This window comes from Notolabrus celidotus, chromosome 17, assembly GCF_009762535.1.
Source record: "Notolabrus celidotus isolate fNotCel1 chromosome 17, fNotCel1.pri, whole genome shotgun sequence".
Lineage (NCBI taxonomy): Eukaryota > Metazoa > Chordata > Actinopteri > Labriformes > Labridae > Notolabrus > Notolabrus celidotus.
Genome location: NC_048288.1, coordinates 3,537,352 through 3,564,890, shown reverse-complemented (window position 1 = coordinate 3,564,890; position 27,539 = coordinate 3,537,352). Strand labels below are relative to the sequence as shown.

The following is a 27,539-nucleotide window of genomic DNA, read 5'->3' as shown; positions in this document are numbered from 1 at the left end:
GTACGCAGGATCAAATCTTTTATTCCAAAGTGCTGTTTGTAATGTTGTGCACCCTAAAAAAAACAGCAGCATTTCTCCACATTTAGCTTAAAAAAGTCATTTTTAAATCACATTTAGAGCAATATTTGTGATCTTTTTCACATTTATTTTTGTTGTGACAAAGATAAATAGAGACAAGATAAAATCAGTGTTTAGTGAAAATGTAATATAATGTAAATGTAATTGTTAAAGGTTAAATATAATGATGTAAATTTGAATGTTTAACATTAAATCTTACAATCTCACCTAGTGACCATAGGATACTGACGGTCGAGGGTTGGGATATTTGTATCACTTTATGAAGTTTTATTATGGTACTCCCGCTGGGCGGCAGTACCGAAATGGGATCCTACATTTTTAGGATCGCAGAGCAAAATTTTACATTTAGATTTAACATTTAGCATTTAGACTTAGCATTTAGATTTACATTTAGATTTAGATTTAACATTTAATATGTATATTTAACATTTAGCTGGGGTTGATAGTCTGCTCACATGCGCAGCTGATTCACGAACATAATATTATGATGGTGACTGATTCAAAACCGGTCATCAGCACATGGTTTGTGTTTTGCACTACCTCAACTCATGTCTCACTCAGTGGTAAGAAAACACCAAAACATTCTCATAGTGAAAGTCAACAACACAAACAAACATGAAATGTACGCTCTGCAGGAGGCGGGCAGAACGACAGGACGGGATTTGATTGGTTTCATCATTTGGCTCCTGATGGCAGGGATTGGTTGGTGTTTTCCCAGGTTTACTCCGGCTGTAGATAGCAGCTTTTTTAACCTTTTTTTAAAGAACACATTATGTATTGATTACCATCAGGACATAAAGATCAATTTAACTGGTAGAACAAACAGTGGATCTAAATCTGACTACCAACCCCAGCTTTAACATTAAACATTTAGATTTAACATTTAGATTTATATTTAAAATTTAAAATGTATATTTTACATTTGCTTTTAGATTTAACATTTAGATTTAGATTTAAAATTTAAAATGTATATTTTACATTTGCTTTTAGATTCAACATTTAGATTTAGATTTAAAATTTAAAATGTATATTTTACATTTGCTTTTAGATTCAACATTTAGATGTATATATACGATTACGATTAACTTTTTTTTCTTCAGTATATTTTTTACGACAAGTTATGTGAAAATGATCACAAATATTGCTCTAAATATATTAAAAAAGTGACTTTTTTTACACACCTTACATCTAAATGTGGAGAGATGCTGCTGTTTTTTATTCAGTGTGCAGAACTTTACAAACCGCGCCATTTCAAGGGAATATTTTTTTTATTGCATCCGAGTGAGGTGTCACTTATTGATCACATTAATCCCCTTTTCATTTGACCAAAAAGGAGCATTTATGAGATTTATTACAACAATGTTTTCTAATTGAAGAACAGGAAAACTTGTAGACTCTTCAAGTTTATTTTTAAATGAAAAGTATAAGCACAAGTACTCTTACAGTCATAGCAATAATGTAGACAGCATAAACAATGTTATATATACACATAAATATACATAAGCATAGCATAAGCAAAGATGTGATCAGTGCAAAATCAATAAATCTGCATAATATCAACCAAGCACAGCAAGAGAAGCTTGTTTTCATCCAGTCAGTGTGATCTTCCAAGGAAAGGTGTTCAAAGAAACCGTGCACATTATTACCTGAAAGCCTGACACTGTTGTTAATTTCTATAGATTTATTTTAAGTTCCGCAAAGCTGTGTTAACATATGCAGCGCACATCTGACTGATTTCATTGGGGGATGAAAAATCCATGCAAATCCTTAGTGAGCACAGCACTCACATAAGCTCGAGCTACTTCTTTGAATGTTTTGCCGTCGAGAAGGAGAATGAAACAGGACTGGCCGGGGTTGGAGTTGACAACTGATGTCAGGACCACACCTGCAGGAGTAAACGAAGAGGTTAGATCGAGAAAAGTCCAAACATTTAAGAAGAAACATGACATTTTTTAAATGTGCTGTGCAGCCATATTGATGCAGTCATACTACACAGTTATCTCACCATCATCCTCTGCCTCTCCGTTTGGTCTGGGGATGAATATCGGCTCTGATGGCCAGCAGTTGTCCTCACTCCATCGAAGTTTTTCTTTGGTTTCTGTGTCTATCTTCCCAACCTAATAAAACATCACAGTGAAAATGATTACTCAGCATATATATAATCAAAACACTGTAATTCAAATAATCACTGTGGGCTCCTGTAGCTACATCTGAGATCTCCTTCACCAGGGTTTGGACGAGCGTTTTTACACACATATTGATATATTGATTACAAAAGAAAGCATAAAAATACACACAGACTTGAAGTGTGCTCTAAGTTTGATTATATAAGCTGATTAAATCATCTTTTGTATCTTAAATCTTATTTTCATTCTGTCATCATCTTTAGTGAAGTCTTATAAATATAAACTGCCTGAGCTGCACTTTGTTCTCACTGGGAGTCATATACTCAGGTGTGAGCTGTAAAGTTGTAAAACAGAGCGTTTCAGAGCTGAGTGCTGCACTTTATGAACTGACTCTGTTCATAATATCAGCTCTGCTGGCTTTATTATGTGGGACAGATCAGGTTCACTGATAGTCTGGAAATAAGACTGACAACACTTTGACGTTTTCTAAGTTTATGCAAACTTCTGTTCTTTTGATTGCTGAGCTGATGAAGTAAAGTCCTGAAAGTAGGATCAATGAGTCAAATCATCTTTCTTTAACTCACTTTTTCAGCACATCTGAGCAGACTTCAGTTATATTGTTGTTCCTTATATTACTATATATAAAGTGGACCCAGGGGAAAATTTTACTGCTCAAGGCTTTCTCTTCTAAATCTCCAGAGACAAAATTGAGATTCTCACTTCAGCTTCATTCAAGTTTCAAATTGTTCTCATTCGTTTCTCATTTGTTTAAAATTCACTAGGAGAAATAGTTGAGACCATGACATGAGTCGTATTTGAGACTTAAATGAGAGATCTCATTAATGACTAACTTTCCTCTCTTTTTTAAAATAATTTTTGGCCTTTTTTTGACAGGACAGCTGAAGAGAGACAGGAAATGTGGGGAGTAGTGAGCGGGGGAAGACATGCAGGAAATAGTCAACCAGCCGGGAATTGAACCGGTGACCCCTGCGACAAGGACTGTAGCCTCTGTATGTGGGGCGCTTAGACCGCTAGGCCACCAGTGCTCAAAAGAATCCATCCCTTTAATTGTAATAATCTGGCTAAATCTGGTCAGCCCTTTTGTGGCCCATATGTTAAATAAATGGTCTGTCATACCTGGTATGAAATCTCTATCTTTTGCAATTTCTCTCAAATCCACTAAATCTTTGTGAAGTTGTTTTGTTCCAAACAGACTTGTAAAGGAAGGACCATAGTGTGAAGTCAAAGAAGAGATCATTTGACATCTAAATAGCTGATCTTGAAGTGGTTCAAATGTTATAATGAGAATTGTAAGTTTGTGGACAATTACATTGAAATCTTAATTTTGCAGGGCACTATAAATGTTCATGAAAAGATGAGCTCAGGCTCTTTCTTTGCTCCATCTGAGCTCAACTTGAGACACAAAAACTGAGTCTGACAAAAACAAATGGATGAGGTTAGATTGAAACAATTGAGAGAGCTCCCTGATTTCTCCACCTGAGCTCAAAAGGAGTCACAACACTTGAGAAATACCTGAGAATCATTTCAGATTTTGACGAGATCTCCTTTTGAACTGAAAGGGAGACTAAGCTGAGACTTTTTTTCTGGAGGCAAGAATGAGAAACAGGAGACATAAGCTATAATCTCATTTTGCTTTCAAACAGATCTCATTCTTGTCTAGGAGACATAAATGAAACACTTTTGAGATCTCCTCTCTAAATTTATTTTCCTATGGGGAAGTATCAAACACAGATATCATCAAAAAACAATGTAAGCTTCAAACATATGTCATTATTTTCTAGAAGATTTGATGACTTTTTGTTTCTTCTCAGGCCTGATGCAAATGTTCAAGGTCCCATCTCCCTCAAAGGAAGCGCTAGCATTGACTGTCGTCGTCATTATGTCATATCATGTGCTTCAGTTTCCCCTTCTGTTTGTTCAGCCGTTAACTCACTTGGGTTTCATGCACGTAAAGCACATATCCACAAACCATTTCAGCTCAAAGAACAGGAAGCTTTCTTTTGTTGTTGGGATTCAGTGTCAAAGAGAAATGAAAAGAAAGTATTGAATTGTCTTGACTCAGTTATTTCCTTCTGTTCCTTCCTCTTTGCAGACGTTATATCTTCTGCTGTGGGCATGCAGTGAAGCCTCTCTGAGTTTATAGCTTCTCTTCATTGTTTCTGATGCCTTGATGTTCAAGTGGACCCGATGGAGAGGACATTAGGGTACCACAGGCAGAGCCCCGGAGATGTTTGAATGTTTTTATCAATTCTCTCTTTCATAAAGTATTTCCTACCTTCTGTTAAGCAGACGTTTATAGATCTGTAAATTGCTTCCTACCTCTGTTTGAACAATGCTGCAGAGAACAAAGTTTCCTCCACAACCTTGAGTATAAATTCTCTAGTTTAGAGTCTAAAAGCCTCAAACCTCTGGTGAAGTATAATTTGTTCTTTTGGAAACTTCAAAAAACCACAGCGAGTGTTACCTCTCTCGACAGAGCAGAGTCCTCTACAAAGTTCCCGTAGACAAACCGGTGCTTCTTGCCGTTGATGTCATAATTCAGTCTGGGTAACTCCAAACCTGATGTGCAAATATAACGACAGGGTTTGTATTCAGATGAACAATCAGAACACTTAAATGTGAGAGATGATAACATGCAGTCTTTGTGTGGAGGTGAAACTGGATTTACCTTCACAGAGCACCTCAGCCTGGCACATCAGTTTGCCCTCTTTCTCCTTCACAGCACTGGCTGATGTGTATTTGAGCTTCACCAGGTCCTCTCCAACTGCAACGCCCTGCAAGATCCAACCATATAAACATAAGTGTTGGAGGAACAATCAGAGTCAAGTTTCTGGTGGAATAAACTCATCTCTTGTGAATGAGCATACCTTGTCTGGGTGGATGGGGAGCACAAATCGTCTGTAGTTCGGCCTGGAGTAGTCTTCACCCAACTCCAGGTTGTCCTTCAGCTTACTCAAGTAGAACATATTATAAAGGCTGTTGTCTTTGTAGGCGATGACATCGAACACCACATGACCGTCTTCCTCGAAAGCATTCACATGATGGAAGACGATCATGGATCCGGTGTAGTACTTGGTCTCGACCTCTTTCCCCGTCTTTCTGTCGATCAGGTGGATCAGAGTCTGCGACAGAAACGCACATTTAGAAAGAGAGGACACAGAGATGTTGAGTAACAGCACACACAACGGAGGCCTCTTACATTTTCATCAGGGCTGAACTTCAAGCAGCTGGCCCAGTTGACTCCTCTCATGTACGCAGTGGCCATCTTGAGGATGTCCAGCTTCAGAGGCTGCTCGATGAAGATGATGTAGTTTTCGGTGATGCCGAAGCTGTGGTAGTAGCTGGGTGTGAGCAGAGAGCGGCAGGGAACCGTGCAGATCACCTCCGCGTTCTTCAGTGCAGGGACGTTCTTCTGTTTGTCTGAGGGTTCAAACAAAATGCATTAAAGTGTGTAAATGCAGTCAAAAACAGTCTTAGCCTCTGTATGAAAACCTGATAATCAGTAACTGAACAGTGCCTCACATGTGTGTGAATGTGTGCAGTAGTTTATGTAACATGGTCAGGTTGGGTTTCAAGTTTGAAGAGATTACATTCAGTCATTGTCAGAGCAGGAGATCACTGTTCTCACTCCTGAGGCCGACTGTCTACCTTTCACAGCTGACATGATAATTAGGAACATGCACTATCTCCTCATGGGCTTCCATATTATACACAGATAAGCTGAACTTTACCACAGATTGTGAACTGCAACATCTGTCTCCCTACAGACATGCACTTGTTGGACCTGAGTACATAAAACGTGACTTCACTAAACTTTGGTTAGTGTAGCTCTCATAGTCATCCCTATTCTCCTGCAGGCTTCAATGAAGACTTCTATAGGACATCTCGATGAACTGAAACTGGTCTTGTTGCAGCTCATCAATTATGACAATGTATATGAAGGTAGAAGTGTAATTGCTTTATAGAATAATAATAATAATAATAATAATAATAATAATAATAATAATAATAATAAGAAGAAGAAGAAGAAGAAGAAGAAGAAGAAGAAGAATGATGATAACAATATAATAATGTAATAATGATAATAAGAAATAATGATATAATATCAATAATAATGATACAAAATAATAATATAATAATAATAATAATGATAATGATAATAACAATATAATATAAAAACAATAATGATCTCAATAATAAATAATAATAATAATAATAATAATAATGATAATGATAATAACAATATAATATAAAAACAATAATGATCTCAATAATAAATAATAATAATAAATAATAATAATAATAATAATAATAATAATAATAACAATATAATATAAAAACAATAATGATCTCAATAATAATAATAATAATAATAACAATATAATATAAAAACAATAATGATCTCAATTATAAATAATAATAATAAATAATAATAATAATAATAATAATAATAATAATAATAATAATAATAATAATAATAATAAACAGGGTTACAAACTGCCTTACAAGTAAGAAACCAAATGAAAATAAAATAAATATGCCTTAAAGTTTAAGAAAAAACAGCAGGGAGGTAACAGAAAGAAGAAGTGACAGATTGAAAGGTTATAATGACCACCAACAAATAAAAGGAAATAAAAAAATATTGGAAGAATAAAAACATCAAAAGATTAAAGATTAAAACAATCAAAAGATTGTAGTATAAATACATAAAAATATAACATTTTAAAATACTGCCAATGATACTGTCTGAAAAAAAGAAATTGAAATTTAAGTCAAAATAAAAATAAAATAAAAGTTTGTAACCAGAGAAACGCTGAGATTTGTACCCAGCTGCATTCACACTCAAGGACTCCATTAATAAAGTAAGGCATGTTATACTTCTGTCTCACGTGTGTTATCTTTTCTTTCACGACACGCGTCATACTGTGTGTAAAATATCTAAATCTTCTGTAAAGTACAGCTGATAGGAGAAGAACGCAGATAGGGAGAGGTCAGGAGGTTCAGATACCTGTCTGAGAAACTGCAGGCACTTTGAACAGGACGTATTTGGTTTTCCCCTTCTCAGCTATGGAGGTCCCAATGTTGTACACGTTGCCCTCTTTGTCGTAGTGCGGATGGGATGAAACCAGGTTCACAGGCAGGTACTTCAGGTAGTCCACCTGTGACACAATACAGCAAACCATTACACACTCTTCACACATGTTAGTAGACATCATGACTGAGATACAGGATGAGAGAGTGATGTTACCTTATCCTGAGTCTCCAGGGTCACAGGATCAATCTTGCGGATGTAGTTGGTTTCAGAGGTGGCGTAGAAGTCGTTTCCGTATTTGATGAAATTGCTGGCGCCGTTGTCAGTGAAGTCAGGAACTGTGTGGTTGAGAAAGGTGATCGCTCTGAAAGAAATAAGAATTAAAAGATATTTTATGTGTCAGAGAGTGGAGTAGGGGGTCATCCAAAATAATGGATTACATTTTCTCATCCTGGGGCGTCATTGTAATTATGTCTGGTTCTTCTGCAGAGTTAAGACTTGTATTCTTCCTAAACTTTACATCCCTAGAAAATGCATCTGTATAAAGAATATCTGTATCTGTATAAATGCAAACTGCTAAATTTTCTCCATGACCAACCCCTTTTTCAAGATTTAAACATGTTCATGCACAACAGATTTCAATATATTTGGTGCAACACTTTGTAAAAAGTCCACAAGAGGACAAATTCTATAAAAGATTGAAATGTAGTCTCATTTTGTCTGAATCAATGAAGGGTATGCTCACTTGAAAATGAAGTTCTTGCTTGGGTCTGGATACGCCATCGTGCCCATTTCAGACACAACAATCCTGTTGGAGTCCATGTTAGCTTTGTAGGTGTCACTTCTAAGGTATCTGCTCCTGTGGGTCATTTCACCTGTAAGAGCAAACAGTATTATCTCTCCTTACATCTACACTTAGTGTGCACTCTTCAAGGACATGATGATTGTAACAGAGAACTGTTGGTACAAGATACAAAATTCAAAACCAACCATCTTTAAAGGCAAAGCTGTTCATGATGGCCATGCCGTCAAAGAAGTGCTCATAGCTGGTGTCCCCCACAGAGAAGATGCCAGGACCATTGCGCAGCAGGGTGCCCTTCAGCCAGCTGGGAATAGTCCCTACACAAACCATGAAAAAACCCCACCGTCAGTAACGAAGGTAGAGCATTCCTCTGTAGTATAAAGGTAGAGAAGACTTACCTTTGACTTCTGCCTTCAGGGGCTCAGGACTCTCCTCGGCGTTCTTGCAGAAGTGTGTTGCCATGTTTGCAAACAGAGGACTGAGGAGCATGCAGAGGTGTCTGAATAAATACTGCACTGAGAAACCACTCCCACTCCGCTTTCTTGGAACAGTTGGCAAAGAACTCATCGACTTATCTGTCCTCTGAGATGATTGCACTGAAATTGTGTAGCTCATTTCAGAGAAAAGGACTCAACTTTGACACTCATATTCTGAGTCATCTGTTTATCAATCCTTTCTTACATGATGTTAGATTAATTATTCTTCCCTTGTTATTTAATTTCCTTAAAATCAGCATCAGTAATAACCTGTTCCAGCCATTGTCCTGTTTGGTTATTGCCCTTTAAGAACAGAAGCTCATATTTAAACACAGAGCTGCTTCCCCGCTTCATGCACCTTTGGTTCTGCTCCTTGGTTGCATAATCTGCAATACACTTTTACTGTCCTCCATGAGTCCCTTCAATGTATTTATTTTGCTTCATTGGTTTGAGGTTAATACTGCATAGATGGTATGTTCTTAATAACCCTTGTACCTGCCTTTGTTTTGTTGTTCAGCTGTAACTGAGCCCCTCAAACTCTGCTGTAATATCCCTGTAAGTGGTTTGAGTGTAAGTGTAGTACACTCTTTGACCTTGACTGAATTTCTTATAAGTCCTTATCTGCAGTAATAATATTGCTTTATTGCATTGCATTACATCAGAGAACAATATGATATCCTACGTGAAGTATATAGGTCACTATCACATATCTTTTCATTTGGAATTAGTTTTTCTTGGAAAGATAAACGGAATGATTTCCAAACAGGTCAGGTAACACCTATTGTATCTGCTGCAGGAACCTTTGACTTGTTATCTGTGTGCAAGTGTGTGTGTGTGTGTGTGTGTGTGTGTGTGTGTGTGTGTGTGTGTGTATGTGTGTGTGTGAGCTGAGGGGGAGGGGGCTCTCAGGACAGAAGGCCATTTGTCCTGAGATGACCAGAGGTAATATGCAGTCAGTGATCTAGGTGATATGCTTCTTTCTTATCTAACTATCATCAACTCTCATCTTCTCAAAGTTCATTCAATTTTATGCGTACACTGAGCTCATCCAAGGTTATTAATTAATTTTCTACTTCAGATTGTTCACACACATGGGATTGCCACCATCTCTCTTTTGTCTGTTTCAAAGCAGAGTAGTTAAAAAAAGTAATTCATCTGAATATGCTCCACTTATGCTGGAAATCCTATTTTCTGCAGTTTGGCATCCACAGTGCAAAAGCGCCCTCAGCATCAGATCATTTCAGTCGCTGCGCTATCAATTAAAAAACAGCTCAACTTTTGGAAAACTGCCATTGAGCCAAATCCTATTTCTTTCTTTATCACTTCTTGATCACTGACCAATCAGAATAATGGAAAGTTGGGGCGCCGTTGGCCTAGCAGTCTTAGAGTGCGCCCCATGTACAGAGGCTATAGTACTCATCGCAGTGGTACCAGGCTCAACTCCCGCCTCCACCATTCGCTGCATGTCTTCCCCCACTCTCCACTCCCCCCGCTTCCTGTCTCTCTCCAGCTTTCCTACCAAATAAAGGCAAAAATGCCCAAAAACATAACTTATAAAGGAGGGGAGGGACTTCTGATGTCAGTTTAGTCTTAAATTATGGTGAACTAACCAAACTAGAGCTGCTGCTAATGGTACTAGAAATGAATAGAAATGTATTTAGGGTCAAAGATTATACATTTTCTTTGTAACATGCCATTAAAAAAAAGCAAATATGAAGCATACAGAGCATTTAAAACAGACTTATTAAGGGAAGCCACTTTGATAAGCTAGCAGCAGTTAGCGCCAGGGAGAGGGGCTCTTACTTTTAGGTTGTTAGCATTAGGGGATCATCTTTTGGGCAACTGTATTTACAAAGATGCATCTTCAAAACTCAATTTAAAAAGAAACAACAAAATAATTGAAATACTGAGAAAGCAGCCTGTTGATCTGAACTAAAGCTAGAAAATAATTTAAAATCCTTCTTCTGACCTTCAAAGCCCTTAATGATCAGACACCCTTCGATCTTAAAGAGCTCATAGTGCCCTATTACCCCTCTAGGACACTACGCTCCCAACATGCAGGCCTGCTGGTCATACCTAAAGTCTCTAAAAGTAGTATGGGAGGTAGAGGCTTCAGTTATCAGGCCCCTCTCCTTTGGAATCATCTACCAGTCGGGGTCCGGGAGGCAGACACCCTCTCTACTTTTAAGAGTAGGCTTCAAACTTTCCTTTTTGATAAAGCTTATAGTTAGAGCTGGATCAGGCTTGGACCTGCTCTTAGTTATGCTGCTATAGGCTTAGACTGCCAGGGGAACTGGCGCACTGTGATCCTATCTCACCCCCTTCCCCCCAACCCCCTCATCACTTACTTTAACTTTCCCTGTCCCATTAAAGTTACTAACCATAGACGTTTCTGGAGTCCCTGAGCTCCCTTGTCTCGTAGGTTCCTCTGAGCTGCCGTAGACGTCCCCCTGCTGTGGACGTTCCAGACTCCAGCTGATACGGACGTGCTGGACTCCAGCGGCAACAGCTTCTACTACTCGTCTCATAACTATCACCGCTCCCTCTCTCTCTTATTCTCCTGTATCCCTCTTTCCAGACCCATCTCGGTCGAGGCAGATGTCTGTCTAACATGAGTCTGGTTCTGCTCGAGGTTTCTGCCTGTTAAAGGAAGATTTTCCTCACCACTGTAACTAGATACTGCGAGGTGCAATGCTCATGGTGGATTAAGGTGAGGTAAGACTGAGTCTTACCTGTCTTGGTGTTGGGTCTCTGTTCATAATTTGACATAGAGTGGTCTAGACCAGGGGTTCCCAAACTTTACAATGCCAAGGCCCCCCAAACAGCATTAGCCTCTGGCCGGGGACCCCCTTTGCAAACCCACAGACAAAGATTCAAAATATGTAAAGAAACATCAGCTTTAAGAATGTATTTTCTTACTTTTATTCACTTTTCAATAATTATTACATTTGTTCAGCATAGGAAATTATTAACAAATGTGTTGTAATTTTTATTTTTTTTAAATAAAAATAAAAATAAAAACTTTGATTATATTTTTTTCCTTCCCTCCAATTTTCTGAGGCCCCCCTAGTGCCCCCTGGTGGTCCCCACTTTGAAAGCCACTAGGTTAGACCTTCTATGTTTGAAAAAGCATCTTGAGATAACATTTGTTGTGATTTGGCGCAATACAAATAAAGAATGATTGATTGATTGATTGATTAATTAATTAATTGATTTGTTGATTGATTGATTGATTGATTGATTGATTGGTTGATTGGTTGATTGATTGATTGGTTGATTGATTGATTGATTGATTGGTTGATTGGTTGATTGGTTGATTGATTGATTGATTGGTTGATTGGTTGATTGATTGATTGATTGGTTGATTGATTGATTGATTGATTGATTGATTGGTTGATTGATTGGTTGATTGGTTGATTGATTGATTGATTGGTTGATTGATTGATTGATTGATTGGTTGGTTGGTTGGTTGATTGATTGATTGATTGATTGATTGATTGATTGATTGATTGATTGATTGATTGATTGATTGATTGATTGGTTGATTGATTGATTGATTGATTGATTGAACTAACTTCCTCATTTATCTGTGTAGCTTTATCCAATCATATTCAAGTATTCTATGCTGGCTGCTGGGGGACTGATCAGATCCCCCCCCCCCCTGCATGCACCCCTGCTTCCAGTGTTTCCATCCATCCTGGAGAAATCTTTTTGGTCATTGCCCCAAACTTGTAGTCCACTTCAGTGGAAGTCTGATCTCCATGAGGAAAGGCAACATGCTACATGCTATATTATGGTGTTTAATGCTAACCTATCTGCCATAGTAGTTACTATTGTCTTTTCTCTGTGTATTTTTGTAGTTCAAAGTTATTTTCATGATTTATTGTTTAATATAAAATTTGTATTGTGTTTTTTGAGAGCTCTGTGGTATCAAAACAAAGAAAACTGCTACAAGACAAATACTAACACTTAAAAAAAGTCATTTTATTTACATTTTATCTACTAAAATAAAAAGTGACACTAACACCAGGTACAGTACTTTGAAGACACCCTCTGCCCTCTCACTTCGGATGATTCAGCACTTCCTAGACTTCATTCATCAGCGTGTTTCATAACCAGGGATGCTCACGTTTGTATGACTGTACATGAGGCTGGAGATGAGCGAGCTGCTCCATGCAGCTCAGTTTGTTTTAAACGTTTTTATCTAATCGCAGCAGTAACAAACCTGCAGCCTTTGCTGGATGTGCCTCCCTGACAAGTTACTCCTAATTTACTCCAAACAGAATGAGACATGAGTCTAGTGAAACAACACACCAGGACATGCTATAAACAAAGTGTTAACTATAATGCTTGTGAACCTTCAACTTTCACCTTTACAGTAATGTATAAAAATGACAACATGTTCCACTTACTCTTGTCTGGTCGTCAACACCAAAGTGTGGAAATCTCAATGACAAAAGCGTCCTTTAACCAGAAACCGCAGGGTCAATCCCTACACGTCGCACACCGATCTGATAGTGTTTCTGCACTTTGATCACCTCAGGGAGCCGGACAAGCAACTTCATATTTTTCTGTTTTGAAATATGTCAGCTTACTCTTTTTCTGTGGAAGATTAGATAAAAGTCTGTAGACACGAGTAACACATCATTCTAGAAACTCAAGTTAAAAGTGATGTGTCTCTGTATGTAATGCTGAATTTGTGTATTTCTGCTAAATCTGCAGCTAAGACTACATTTACCCTTTTTATGACTTTTACAGGGAATGTAAACGTGCTGACAATTTACGAAGGGAGTGTATTTATTAAGAAGTAAGAAGGTCTAAGGTCCAAAAACACATCTGATACAAATTAAACAACATTATTAAGACTAAACACAAAGTAAGAGAGTCAAATATAAACCTTCTTTAACTTCCTTCAAGTCTTTGTGGCTCTTTCCTTTTAACTGAGTTCACTGAGGTTACATCAAACTTAACAGAATCTGGCACGCTGCTGTGTCTACACATAAGGGTTTATCATTTGTTTGTATGTGATCCTGATAAAAGATCTTTTATGCTTCAACAAGATGTTCTTTTTTAATCTAGGTAACGATTTTTATCTTGGTTTATAACCCTGACCTTGTGTGTGATCTCATCACCATCATTTCAGTAAAAGTCTTTTAACACCGACTTATTTGTATCTTCTGCTGAGTGCTAAAATTTCTATTTAATCCTGTCAAGGGAGAAGGTGGGTGTGAGTGTTTTACTAGACCATAAACCTAACTGCATGGTTTGATGGAGAGGTCTTAGTGGTTTAGTCCTGAGTTAGTCCTGGGCTTCATGGAAACTGAGCAGCTGCATTTTCGCCTCACTCACTCTGCAAAAACCTTCACACTCTAATAAAGAAACTTTCTAAATTAGGAATTAAATATCTCAAATTCTTACAGTAGTAACACCAGTCCACAGTGAACTTGTCATTGTGAGTGACTAGAAAAGATCTAATCAAAGGTGTATGATACAAAGCCTCCTGTTATCTCTTGCAGGGCCTGAGATAATCATAATACATGTTGACACTGCCCTCTAGTGGCTCAAGCAAGACATAACTCTCAGTTTTCATGGCTGGTTAACAAAAACAAGTCTTCATTTGGGACTTTCAGAATAAAGCATCTTCATATTTATGTGCTGTCATTTTGAACAGCTGGATTTTAAATTAAATTAAACCCTCGTTAACTTCAATCACCTCCTCTTTCTAAAAGGAGATGATGGAGCTGCAGACTGTAAGGTGCCTTGACTGAATATCTATTCTCCCAACACCTTTACAAAGTTGGGGACAAATTTATATTTTGGAAAACATTTTTACGTTTCATAAAACAAAATTACATTAAACACTTTTACCAAGAACAAAACAAATGTACATTTAATTAAACAAAATGACTAAATCAGAAACACTTTTACAAGAGATGAGACTATTTTATAAGAACATTTCAAAATAAAACCATTGGAAATTTAGCATATACATTTATTTTGTAATTCCAAATCAGATATAGCTGTCATGGCAGGAACACATTTTTGAGGTGTTCTCTTATCAGTCTGAATCAAAGTATTAAAGTGGACTCAGGGTTGTTAATGTCAAACACAGTGGTGGAAAAACGTTTCCGTACACCCTTAAGATTTTACACAATCTCGAATATTGTCATGAAATATTTGTGAAAAAAATATTTTTTGTGTTTCAAGCATTAGACAGACATAAACAAATACAAATGATATTTTTTTGTTTATTGTTTACAAGAAAAACTAACAAAACTAAATTCTTGACAGTTCGATATATCAGTTCTCAACATTGTCGATGTCAAAGTCAACAAATAACAGATAATGTGTTCAAAACTGAACAACAAATAAATCAACCTGTCTGTGACTGTACTTAAAGAAATTGCACTTGAAGACCTAAGAGTGATTCTCAGAACATTTTTACCAGTCCAGAAACAAATTTACCATAGCATATTCTACAGGAAAGGGAATGTATCAACAATTTTCAAAATAAAGTACGTCTGCACTATGAAAAGGGAATTAATATATACAGTGGTGGAAAAACACTTTTAGGACACCCCACGCATTTGTGAAATATTGCATTGTCGTGTGTAAATTGTATCACTGCTTGTAAAAGACTTTCTGATTTAGTACATTTATTTTCTTAAATGTAAATTTGTTTTGGTCTTGGTAAAAGTATTTCGTGTTATTTTGTTTTATAAAATGTAAAAATGTTTTCCAAAATGTCAATTTGTCTCCAACTTTGTAAAAGTGTTTCATCCTTCTTAAATTTACATTGCACTTCCCATCATAGACTCTAAAAAATATGGACGTAGTATCCGTGACATCACCCATCTGTTTCTGAAGAGCTGTTTTGAAGCCAATCGGGAGCGGCAGCCATATTGCTTCTGTCGAGCCAGTGTGACATAAAGAGGTTGGCTTTGAGCAAGCGGCAACCTCCGGTCTAAAAATATGAGTTAATGCGGAAGTGTTAAAAGCTGCAGTTCATCGAGGATCCACTTGAGGCTGGCTCCGGAAGTATCAGAAGTCACATACACATGAATGGGAAAAAGACGATCTTTGCAGCATTAATAAACATGTTTACAGCCTGGTACAAAAGATGAGTGTAGTCTGAATAGCTCATTTCTCAATGTCCTCTCACTGTGAGGGGGGTGATTTTTTTTTCTAATTCGGCAATTTCGAAGGTATTGAGATTACTAGTCTTCCAATGAGAGGCACAGCTGCCTGCGGGAACACTGCAGCTGTTGGCTAGGAGGCTCAAAGCCCGCCTCTTTACGTCACACTGGCTCGACAGAAGCAATATGGCTGCCGCTGCCGATTTGAAGCAAATCGGCAGCGGCAGCCATATTGCTTCAAAACAGCTCTTCAGAAACAGATGGGTGACGTCACGGATACTACGTCCATATTTTTTTACAGTCTATGGCTTTGAGCCTCCTAGCCAACAGCTGCAGTGTTCCTGCAGGCAGCTGAGCCTCTCATTGGAAGACTAGCAATCTCAATATCTTCGAAATTGCCGAATTAGAAAAAAATTCACCCCCCTCACAGTGAGAGGACATCGAGAAATGAGCTATTCAGACTACACTCATCTTTTGTACCAGGCTGTAAACATGTTTATTAATGCTGCAAAGATCGTCTTTTTCCCATTCATGTGTATGTGACTTCCGGTACTTCCGGAGCCAGCCTCAAGTGGATCCTCGATGAACTGCAGCTTTTAACACTTCCGCATTGACTCATATTTTTAGACCGGAGGTTGCCGCTTGCTTCCCAGCCACCGTAACTTACAGCCCTGAGTCCATCATTTTCCGGAGCCATGTTGGTTTTCTGGAGCCAGGAGGTGGCGCTGCTTGGAGAGGAGCAAGAGGTGAGCAAAAATGAAGTTATCAAAGCTGCAGAGTCAGTGCATGTGACATGGGGAGCTCGGGAATAAGCTGGTAACAATAATATCATTTTCATTTACATCTGTGGTGAGCTGAGCAGATGTTAGACTGAAGAAGCTACAGGAGTGTCTAAATCTCAGCAACATACAGTATATCTTACCTGTAAGATGACTGTTGGGATTTGACTGTGTTGTGTTGTTTTGTTGTTCTGTTGACTGCTTCCTTGGCCAGGTCTCTCTTGAAAAAGAGATTTCAATCTCAATGGGACTGCCTGGTTAAATAAAGGTTAAATAAAAATAAATATAGCTCATATATAAATCTTGCTCAACCTCTGGTGAGTGAGCTTCAGGTGAACATTACCATTAGCATAGGAAGCACAAATATGACAGACACTGAAAAGCTACAAGCTAGCTTCATGCAGTATGCTAATTAATGCTAACAAAGCGTGTAATATTTGTACTCACCTTAAATCTGTAACAAACCTCATGAGGATTCACTAAAACAATAAACCCGATTTTTAAGCCATATTTGTCTGATAGGTGCATGAACATCTCTAAAAATACCACACCACAAACTCAGCCAAGAGGTCAAGTTCAGTGAGTACTTGTGATGAGGCCTAGCCTAGCATCCAGCTAGTAGCATGCTGTTGTCCCTCAAAGCGACCTTCACCCCCATGGTGCAGAATTTCAAGGTTTATATGTGTAGTGTTCACAGCTGAGTTCTATAAAAGATGTAACTCCATCCTCCAGTAAAATATGAATTATTAGAATGATAACAGATCCATAGAGACCAGAAGCGTTCTTTACGGTGGCCCTGAAGGCCAATCGTAATTAACATTTCAAAAGCGCAAAATTAATTTCACTTAGCAAAATACATTTCACAGAATCGCAAAATACATTTCAGAATCGCAAAATACAATTCAGAATCACGAAATACATTTCAGAATCACAAAATAAATTTCAGTATCACAAAATACATTTCAAAAGCACAAAATAAATTTCAGAATCACAAAATACATTTCAGAATCACAAAATACATTTCAGGGTCATGAAATACATTCCTGAATCATAAGCCACAAAATACATTTCAGAATCTCAAAATACATTTCAGAATCTCAAAATACATTTCAGAGTCACAAAATACAATTCAGAGTCATGAAATACAATTCAGAGTCATGAAATACATTTCAAGAAACCGGAAAGGGTAGGACCATGGTACTTGTCTCTGATTGGACAAACTTGCGCCATTCTCGGACGTAATTTCCGGAGTATGTGTTTACAGCGCGAACAGAGTGGTCAACAAACTTTAATCATGTTCTGTCCCTATTGTGGAAAACAATTTTCGTCATTACCGTATTTTTGTAATGCGTGTGGGAAGGCATTGGCCATTTTTAAAGAGCAGGGCTTCAAGGATGACGCCAGTGGCCCCATTTCAGGTAAAAGTTTGGTCATTTAACTTCCTTCTCCAACTGCTAGCTACAGCTACTCAATTACTTTTGTGTATATACCTGCAGCAACAGCAGCAGCAGCAGCAGCAGCACCGAACATGCCAACCCTGAAAACCTTCTTAGACTATCGGAAGAAAAAGTCAGAGGAAAGGCAGAACTTCAGCTTACAGAAGAAAGGCATGAAGAAAAAAGAACCGAGGAAAGTGAACGTAAGATCTATTGTGTTTTCTATGCGTGTATACGTATTGTAACGTCCGTCCGGACACTCGAGCCGATTTGTGAACACAAGAGCTTTATTAACCGGTCACTGTCGGCCGTGACCACGCCAATAAATAAAGCAAAACATGAATCCTTGAATGAATGAATAACTTCTCCTGCGCTGTATCCCCTTTCTCCCGCTCCCACACTCACTCTTTCACACGTCCGCCCCTCCCTCCTGCTGCAATCCGTGCTGCTCACAGCCTTTCCGATGCCTTCACTGACTGTCAACACTGTAGGAATTATGAACATCTGCACTGAACACATTTAACAAGCAGTAGAGCTGTTACACTATATGTTTGTGTGCCTGTGTCGAACAACTGATGGATAAGCTTACGTTGTCCAAATCAAATTGTCAATATCAAAATTATGTGATGAAGTTAGTGATTTATTATAATTTTTAACTTAATTCCTCCACTATAAGTATAAAAGTCATACCTCAACATTATTATGGTTTGGATTTATCAACTCATTAATCCTTGTTTAAACACTGACTCGGGTATTTGAGATCGCTGAGTCATAATCAGAACCTTATCAAGCCCTTGAACCTGTGTCTGTGGTTTAAATGATGACATTCACATTCTCCAAAAGAACTTTAAGTATTTTTTCTTGCCAAATGGAAAACAGTTTAATGAAACTCATCAAGTCTTCTGAAAGTAAACGCTTATTTTACATAGGTATTAATTTTTTTAATTTTCATTACACCCACTTTTTCAGTGAATAGTTGTAAATTAAATCTTTAGCAGTGTTTTTTGTGTGTGCAATTTTGTGGCAGTTGTCTGTTCTTCATTAAGTAGAAAATGATGAATACTGACTTGCACCATAAATGTATCTATGCATTTATATAATGTAGACATGTTGCTAGTGCTACCCACATCTTTTCCAATTTTTTGTCTTCATTTTTCTCCCTACAGATTAATATTGGAATCATGTGCTCTCAGAATGACTCCCTGAAAGTGGTCAGAGGTAGAACACTTCCACTCATTGTTGAGCCAGACATAGATGCTTTGGGGCTGCGTCTACTGGCAGTCAAGAAGATGACGGACTTTAACAACGACTTCCAAGAGGGTCCTTATGTATTGATGTACCCAGACAAAACGGAAGTTGTCACCATTCCTGGGACTTCTAGGCCATTCATCCTCAGAGACTATAAATCCGAAATAGGAAAACCATACAGCCGGATCACATTGTTCATCTGTCTGCGAGCAGAGTATGAACAATGTAAGAATCTTTCTTGTTCTGGAAAGGTCATGTTTATAAATATCTTACAATCATGTAACTAATAGACTGTTTTCTCATAGATCAACATGAAACATCAGACACAGAGGATGAAATCTGCGTGCGGAGTAGAAGTGCAGCAGAATTTGATATTGCTGACACACTAGTAAGTGTGTTGTGTATTTTGTTAGGTTTTTTTTTGTAAGGCTTAACTGTGGAAAGCCTTTTTTCACAGCTTGATTAAAATAGTAACATAATTTTTAAGATGTCACACATAAAATGAAAATGGTTTAATTTTTAGATTTTTCTATCTACATCAGTCCATCTGTCTATCAATTCATTCTTCCAAGGTCCCTTATTTATTGGACATTTTTTTACATTTAACTGTATAACTATGTCAAATGTATTTTTCTTTCAGCCCTGGGAACCAGATATGAGAAGTACACCAAAAAACACTGCAGAGAAGAAAAGGTATTTGGGTCATCTTCTTTTGTAAAACTAACTTTTGAGTTGCAGTTGAAACTGCTTTAGTTAAGGTATTCTCATTTGTAGTGTTTGATGCAAACAATCTTTTTAAAAGTACAAAACAAACTTATCACTTAATTCATTTCATTGGTAATTTATTCCTAGTATATTTTGCAACCACAATACATGCTAAATAAAGGCAGTGAGATACATGTCATGGAAATTAGATTAATTGAGATGGAAGTGAAAATGTAGTTTAAAGTGCATGTCATCAAAGATGTAAATCAGTTTATTTTTGTTTCACAGCATTTCTTCTGGAGCATCAAAGCAGAGTGTAATGGAAGAGGTTGGTAGTTTTGGGTTTCTTTTATTTTTATTTTGTTTAAATCTAGTTTAAAATAAGAAAATGATTTGTCATCAAAAATATGTTCTTGTCAAAAGAAAATCCAAATGAAATATTCATTGTGGAGTAAGGAGACTGATTGATTCACTGGCTAAATAAAGGTGCTGCTTCAAAGTCTTAAAGTATTGGCTATGAAAATGTTGTGTTGCTTGCTAGACAAAAATAGGGTGAACATACAATAGCAGGACTAATGAGTGACCTGCATATGAACGAAACTATTTTATGTAATTTTGTGATTCTCATTTTTGTTTTTTAATTAGATATGTATATCAGATACTGATGACCCTTTGGAGGGTACTTCTGGAAACACGGAGAGTGCTTCAAGGTACACAGTTTAGCTGTATGAGGTTTTTATGACATTGCAGAATAGATAGCCCACAATAACAATAAATTATCAGTTTTGCAGATGCAGCCCTTGCCACCACAGCAGCAGCAAAGAAAACTGACCTCTACAGGTATTGTTTATTTTAATTATTCAGATCATTTTGTGAATTTTACCATGTGGTAAACCAACAAATTTTAACATTTAACCAAATACAATGTGATTCACTGGTGTCATTTGTTATTTTCAGCATGTACACACAACTCTATGCTCCTATTGATGACATGGAAATTAACAATGAAGATGTGATTGTATCAAGTGCTAAACCTGCAAAGACACCTGAGTAAGTTATTGACCTCCCCAGTAAGGATTGTTTTTTCAATAAGAGTTCAAAAAGTATTTAACCCCCGTATAAAAAAATATGGAAAGGAGGTACACCTCAAATTCTGTGTTAAAAAGATAAAATGGTAATAATGCCTCACACTGTTGGGCTTACATTGTTTTTTTATATAGTTAATATACAAATTGCTATTGTGCTTCTTAAAATTTTGAAAGGATTAAATATCAAACTGTCATATATTTTTATTTTAGATTTTATTTGTTAGAGGAATAGAACCACAAACCAGGAAATTGGCTTTGGGGATTAAGGGCTTTTATTTATATATATATATATATATATATATATATATATATATATATATATATATATATATATATATATATATATATATATATATATTTGTCAGAAGTTTGGATATAACATTCGAAAGTATTCAAACAGTATTTCTGTTATTTTTTCAACATTTTCAACATTTTCTGTCCATTTTACCTGTCCTTGAGAATGTATTATTTACTGGTTATCTTAAATCTACTGCATTCTTTTCTCTTTTCTTTTGTACTACAGTGACACAGGAATTCCTGCAGCTGAGATAATTCAGGAATTAGCAGGTGTAATTGACCACAAAAGTGTCAGTAGATTCAACATAGTACGGTCAAATGTTTGGGATGGAGCTGCAAGAGGTTTTAGACGTTCAACCTTCTCTGAAAAAAGTGACTTGCTTGTAAAGTTCACTGATGATGCAGGCTCCATGGAAGAGGGGCTGGACACTGGTGGTCCAGCGCGAGAATTTCTCACACTTTTGATTAGCCATTTGCAGTCTCGACCCATTTTTGAAGGACCTCCGGAGAGTCGATATTTAGTGTACAATCCTGCAGGTTTGTTGTGGTATCAGTCCTTGCATAGTTCTTTATAGTCATGCATAGTTCTTAATCATTCATCTTTCAATAACCTTAACTGCATTATTCTGAGCAGGGCCACAGGGGGCTTGAGTCTGTTTTTATGCCATGGAATGAGAAAATATAATCTTAAAGTAGGTTGTACAAAAGTTTGCTATGTAGCTTTCCAGGTCCAGTACGGCAGTTCAGAAGCAAAAAAAACAAAAGAAGATGACTCAAAGTAATTTCATAATGGATGTAAATGAGGGATTGAAATGAGGTGAATATATATGAAAGTTATTTGATTTTGATAAACACTAAATTTAAAAATATTTTAATAAGGAGTGGGACTGCAAAAGGAACAGAGTAATTTTTGCTTCTGAGGCAAAGATAACATTTTGAACAAAATACAATAAGATTATTTTTAGTGTGATTATACTTTGATGGTAATTGCATGATTAGATGTCCAATGCTGGTACAAGAAAGACAACATAACTTTCTATCATAGGTGTGCTTAAGTGCTGTGACACAGTGAACTAAGTATCCACATTTCTGCATCCCATAGCAATCAGGGAGGACGAGTATTTCATGGCAGGAAAAATGATAGCTGTGTCCATCGTTCATGGAGGACCAGGCCCACATTTTCTTTCCAGAGACCTGGTGAATCACATTGTTGGACAACCAAGCTTTTGTGCAAATGTCAAGGATGTTACTGATGATGAGATAGGGAGAGCTCTTCATGAGGTATGGCAAGACATTTTCAATGTCTTTAAAATAAAAAGGACAGTGTTTAAAGTAAGCGATAGTAAGTGAAGCCCTTTATTTCAATGACTTGTTCTTGCAGAAAACTGAAATATTCAAACATATTTGTTGTGCATGAGTTAGTCCAAACAAAAGCTGCCAGCTTTTCTTTTACTCCATTCAGTATGCTCTTAACAGTTTTCTTTGCAGGAATTTTGTAATAACTTAGGCTGCCATCATATTAGTTGCAATCATTAATTACTCTCTCTCTTTTCCATAAAGATTGAGTCTGCAGATTCATTGAGGTCCCTTCAAGACCAGGTATTGAAACATAGCTCTCTGCTACAAACAGCTGGATGTTTCCAGCACGTCAGCAATATTGAGGAGAAGCACACCATCGTGGAAGACTACCTTAAATGGTACATAATTGGACGCAATACAAGCGTGATTGAAAGGTAAGACGTTTTTTGGGACCTTAAGGAATTTTGCTGCTTGAATTTAAACTGCTTCTACCAGTAATGTGAGGTTTTGTACAAAAGCTGTTTGTCATTTTTTTAGGATTAATATGATTTTTTTCTTCTACCATAGCCATCATATATGCTGAACAGAAGATACTGTTTAGATTTGGAGAATTTTTACTTGTCATTTATACTGTACAGTATATTTCAATGTGATTCTCAGAGATCAGCAATTTTCTTGTAGGCTGTACATGTATGCAAATTAAATTTCAGTTTTTCTGACATAAACATTCCACTGACCTGGGAAATCTATTAGATTCAAAGATGGACTGGCCAGCCTCATGTTTTTGGAGGCCCTCTGCCAACACCCAGCTGTCCTTGCACCAGTGCTGTGTTGCAAAGACAAGAAACTGACTGCCATGGACATTGAAGAGCTCTTCATGCCTCTGCTTAGTCCAGTGGGAAGCAATAAGAGAAGGACAGAGAGCCAGGTCCTCAGCTTCTGGTCAGACTACATCATGGACTGTGAAGGTCGGTGAACTAAATTGTTTTGATATTGAGAACAGCTGTTGTTGCAGGCTATTAAAACATAAATTATTGAACGATAACTTTGTTTTCTAGAACAAGGGCCAGTTTCACTGGAGGAGTTGCTGATGTTTGCCACGGGCCTGAGGTCACTTCCACCAGCGGGAATGACTCCGCATCCAAGCCTTTCATTTCTAGAAGAGTCCATGTATCCAATGGCAAATACCTGCTCCAACACCATCAAACTTCCTCTTTTACCAGCATATGACCTCTTCAAAAAAAATATGGACTTTGGTATACAGAACTCACCAGGTTTTGGATGTCATTGAAAAAGCAAAAGAACCAACTTTAAGGTTGGCAGCTCCTGTTGGGAACATTCAGTTTGTTAAAATTTCAGTGCCTCTGATGACGAAAGGAGTAATATTTCAGTCCGTTTGTAACCATCCCAAAAAATAGTGGTGTAACGTCACAATGATAATTACTTTTTGTTTTAAACATTTTGTTTAATTTTGTTTCTTCTTCCATTTGAATCTTTTTTCATTGTAAACACTGCGGTTTTGTCAAGCTTTGTGATCTGGAGATAAACTCAGAATTTTTTTTAATGTGGTAAGTTTCAGAAATCCACATAAGGTCAACATTATTTATACCTGTGATCAGTATAGTTTTAGTGGTTGGTCTTAATCGTACAAGGTTTATTTGGTGTTTACACTGGTTATTAAGATATTACCCAAACGATATCAAAAGAACAGTGTTGACTATGTCATGTGAAAATTATGTTCAGGTGCTTAGAGAGCAAGTGAAATCCAATTACAAGTGGCAACTTTTTAATGCAAATTTTGATCACTCATTTGTTTTGCTGTTCATTCACTCAGGAAGATATTTAAATCAGATGCAAACAGTCTCTTGGAGAACATTACTTACAGACAACAAGACTAGGTTAAACCTAGTATATGGCTGACCTCATCTATCTGGGATGTCTGTAGTAAAGCCTGGCTGACTTGTGTGTTCTGGCAAAGTGACTTTTTGTTGGGGTGTAACTGTTCTGTCCCTAATGTCTGTTGGTTGAGAATGGAATGGTCCTAATTCCTGGTCTGTTCAGATATCTGGATCATATGTTTCAGTTCAGCAAGTTCTCAGAATAGAAAAAATTTGACATAATGCTTGATATAAAACTATATTTTGTACACCATCAAGCATCAGTTCTAGGACTTTTAATATTCTGAATTTTGCAACTTTGTTTTTACATAAAAACACAGTGTGAGTGGTCTTCTGTGATTTCCATTAAACTAAAATAAAAAAATTAAATAAACAATCCTTCTTGGTCAAAGTATTTCCCAAATAAATCAAACTATAAATGGAGCATTGGGACTATAACTAAACCATAAAACTGAAAAATTATTAGATTTTACATTGTGTTACACAACAAGATACCATCCTTATATACATTGTCATGCCAAAGCAGGTCAGCAGAAGAGTTTCTTTCCCAACATTAAAAGCTTATAGGGTTGTTGTATTCTTTGTGGTACGGCTCTGGTTATACAAAGGCCATGCTAATGCTACAGGTATATCTGAGTATTTACAGCAGTGGAGGCAGCCATTAGAGGACTTTCAGCTGTATGTATGGCTCTAGTTAACAGTGGAGGCAGCCATTACTGACAGCATTCTGTACAAGCAAATGCAACTCTGTATTCTATGGCTCATAATGTGGGATCACTCACTCAGACAGTTACCTACTTACTTAGAAAAAGACAGAGGCATCTGTAGGGTTGACTTCAGAGGTCAGCCAAAAATCTGATACGAGTCACGTGAGCAAAAACATCAGATTCAGGTCACTTTTAACTGAAGTGTCAACGTAGCCAAAGTTTGCTCTCAAAGCCGGTTAAGAAAGTGTCCTGCTTACAATCCAGCTATATTCTTTTGAGTAATGTACAGTTCTGTTGCTGCCTGCCAGGTGTGTGGCTGTTGCAGTCCTTGTTGCATTGCCTGCTCAAGATATTCATGGATGTCTGGGTCACCACATGGATCTTCATTTAGAGGGCCCTCTTGAAAAATAGTGAGGGATGCCTCCTCCACAGCAAAACCGCAGTCCCTTGATCCAAACCTACAACAACAGCATGGTAACTTTGAAATAAAAAAATGATGAACGATAACCAACAGTTATCTGAAGTTAATGATATGAGCCAAAGTCTGTATTGGCCAAATAACAATAACAGCAATAACATACCTGTGAGGTAGTGAATAGAGCTCGTCTGGAATTCCTCCAGGGCATAAGGCATGTCTGCTGGGCCGGATCCTGTGGCTGTTCCAGAGCTGGACACATTCATCCAAGTCTGCTTGAAGAATTCCCATGAAACAGAACCTTAGCAGACACAGGTGCTCATGGGTTCCATTGAACAGACCCTTGTCTCTTAAGTCTCCAAACAGCTCCATCCAGAACTGACCTCTTGGGAAAGATAGTGCAAATGTTATTAAGTGTATAGAATAAAGGGGTAACACTTCCTTTTAAGGTGACACTGTCCAATAAAAGTTATTATCATACAACAACTTCAGTAACCATGATTAGCAGAAATTAGGTGTTTATTCAGAGAAAACTTTGATTTAGAGGCCTACTGGCTAGGATTATGGACATGTAGAAATAAGTAATAAATAACCTACTAATAAATGGTAAACAATGCAACCTTCAAATAAAGTGTTGTCACTTAACTTGCTTAAGTATATATTCCATTTATAAGTGTCAGGATTTCTGTTGAGGCTTCACCACAAAATACTTAAAACGTGAAGCTAAAATGCGTAAGATAACGCATTTGAGTTTGATATGCCAATTATAAAGTACAACATTGTTTAGACCCTCAGATTTCTTATTTACCTCTCTTTAAAATAGGCATTTTTGGTGCATTGTTAAAGTACAACTTAATTAGTGAAATCTGCATACAATAAACTTCAGACAGCAGCTCATTGGTTAAGCACAAAATTGATGTCATTATAATAAGGGATAGCAGACCTATATTTTAAGGAAAACATTTGGGAATAAACAAACCTCTGCTTTCTGAATAGTGACCACCAAGACTCGATACGTTGATTACTCGTCGAGGACCCAAACAAATGGCTTCTGGCACCGGCATGATAATCGCTATGATGATGGCGAAGAGTGCACTGTACAGCTGCCATATCCCCATTCTCTGTCCCACAGTCTGTGCGGAGTTTCATGGGAACCACACCAACACTTCTGATGCAGTCAATAAAGTTGTTTTTTATTACTTCAGGGTTGTTGTTGGTTGGTCCACATTTGAGCCACATTATTCTGCGGGAGAACCCGTCTATACAACCAGATATGGCAAATCCAAAAGGTTTTAATTTGTCATACCCGTCTACATGCCACAGGTAGTTCGGACCCATTGAATGGTACGTGCGACGGATAAACCTGCGACGTGCCCGCAACAGGGTCCCGCGTGGATTCAGCTGCCGGAGCATTCTCATGACGGTCTCCCTTTTGACACGCAGACCATGTTTCTGTTTGAGAGTGATCCACATTGTTCGGTATCCAAACAGTTGTCCAGGTCCCAGCAGCTCTGATGATATTGCCCTCCTAACAGCATTCAATGAAGAAAATCCACCCCTTCTCTGCAGGCCGAGGTCTTTTAAGCGTGATTTAAGGGTTCCAATTGATATGTGTATTTCGTGATGAGAGGAGAGCATTTCAAGAATCACACTATATGTATGTCCCTTGTTGAAGTATTGCTCTATCAAATCAAGCTCCTCTTCCATCCTGGTAAACACTTGAAATTTCGCGCTGGCCCTGCGGTATCCACTGTAAACAGGAAATGATAAATGACTGATGCTGGACAGACTTGGGTTTAGCCAATCACAAACAAGTACCATGGTCCTACCCTTTCTGGTTTCTTGAAATGTATTTTGCGATTCTGAAATGTATTTTGCGATTCTGAAATGTATTTTGCGATTCTGAAATGTATTTTGTGACTGAAATTTATTTTGTGATTCTGAATTGTATTTTGCGATTCTGTAATGTATTTTGCGATTCTGTAATTTATTTTGT

At 37.4% G+C, this 27,539-nt stretch overlaps 3 protein-coding genes and 1 long non-coding RNA gene across 7 annotated transcripts; 1 reads left to right on the top strand and 3 right to left on the bottom strand.

Moving 5' to 3' along the window:
• Positions 1-1,481: 1,481 nt before the first annotated feature.
• bco1 (beta-carotene oxygenase 1) lies at positions 1,482-13,138 on the bottom strand. 2 transcript variants are annotated; one of them, XM_034706665.1, is made up of 12 exons: positions 12,948-13,138; positions 8,458-8,537; positions 8,248-8,376; positions 8,003-8,132; positions 7,474-7,621; positions 7,234-7,384; positions 5,425-5,645; positions 5,093-5,347; positions 4,894-4,999; positions 4,690-4,784; positions 2,084-2,195; positions 1,815-1,963 (listed from the first exon to the last, which is right to left on the bottom strand). In XM_034706665.1, the coding sequence occupies exons 2-12, from the start codon at positions 8,519-8,521 to the stop codon at positions 1,815-1,817; spliced, it is 1,560 nt and encodes a 519-aa protein (XP_034562556.1). In that variant the 5' UTR covers positions 8,522-8,537; positions 12,948-13,138. The 2 variants fall into 2 exon arrangements, with proteins under 2 accessions (XP_034562555.1, XP_034562556.1); XM_034706664.1 differs by lacking the exon at positions 12,948-13,138 and having other exon boundaries at positions 1,482-1,963; positions 8,458-8,634.
• A 3,150-nt stretch (positions 13,139-16,288) lies between these two features.
• LOC117828947 lies at positions 16,289-17,073 on the bottom strand. Its single transcript, XR_004634526.1, has 3 exons — positions 16,898-17,073; positions 16,594-16,704; positions 16,289-16,396 (listed from the first exon to the last, which is right to left on the bottom strand). It is a non-coding gene; the product is annotated as an uncharacterized LOC117828947 (long non-coding RNA).
• A 623-nt stretch (positions 17,074-17,696) lies between these two features.
• On the top strand, positions 17,697-24,799 carry LOC117828943. 3 transcript variants are annotated; one of them, XM_034706365.1, is made up of 14 exons: positions 17,697-17,868; positions 17,953-18,089; positions 19,053-19,359; positions 19,440-19,522; positions 19,775-19,827; positions 20,128-20,167; positions 20,485-20,549; positions 20,623-20,679; positions 20,797-20,889; positions 21,451-21,761; positions 22,327-22,505; positions 22,785-22,957; positions 23,277-23,491; positions 23,582-24,799. In XM_034706365.1, exons 1-14 carry the CDS (start codon positions 17,703-17,705, stop codon positions 23,812-23,814), a joined length of 2,112 nt encoding a protein of 703 aa, XP_034562256.1. In that variant the 5' UTR covers positions 17,697-17,702; the 3' UTR covers positions 23,815-24,799. The 3 variants fall into 3 exon arrangements, with proteins under 3 accessions (XP_034562256.1, XP_034562255.1, XP_034562254.1); XM_034706364.1 differs by having other exon boundaries at positions 17,950-18,089; XM_034706363.1 differs by having other exon boundaries at positions 17,947-18,089.
• LOC117828944 lies at positions 24,293-27,332 on the bottom strand. Its single transcript, XM_034706366.1, has 3 exons — positions 26,523-27,332; positions 25,710-25,928; positions 24,293-25,586 (listed from the first exon to the last, which is right to left on the bottom strand). The coding sequence occupies exons 1-3, from the start codon at positions 27,248-27,250 to the stop codon at positions 25,382-25,384; spliced, it is 1,152 nt and encodes a 383-aa protein (XP_034562257.1). The 5' UTR covers positions 27,251-27,332; the 3' UTR covers positions 24,293-25,381.
• Positions 27,333-27,539: the final 207 nt, after the last annotated feature.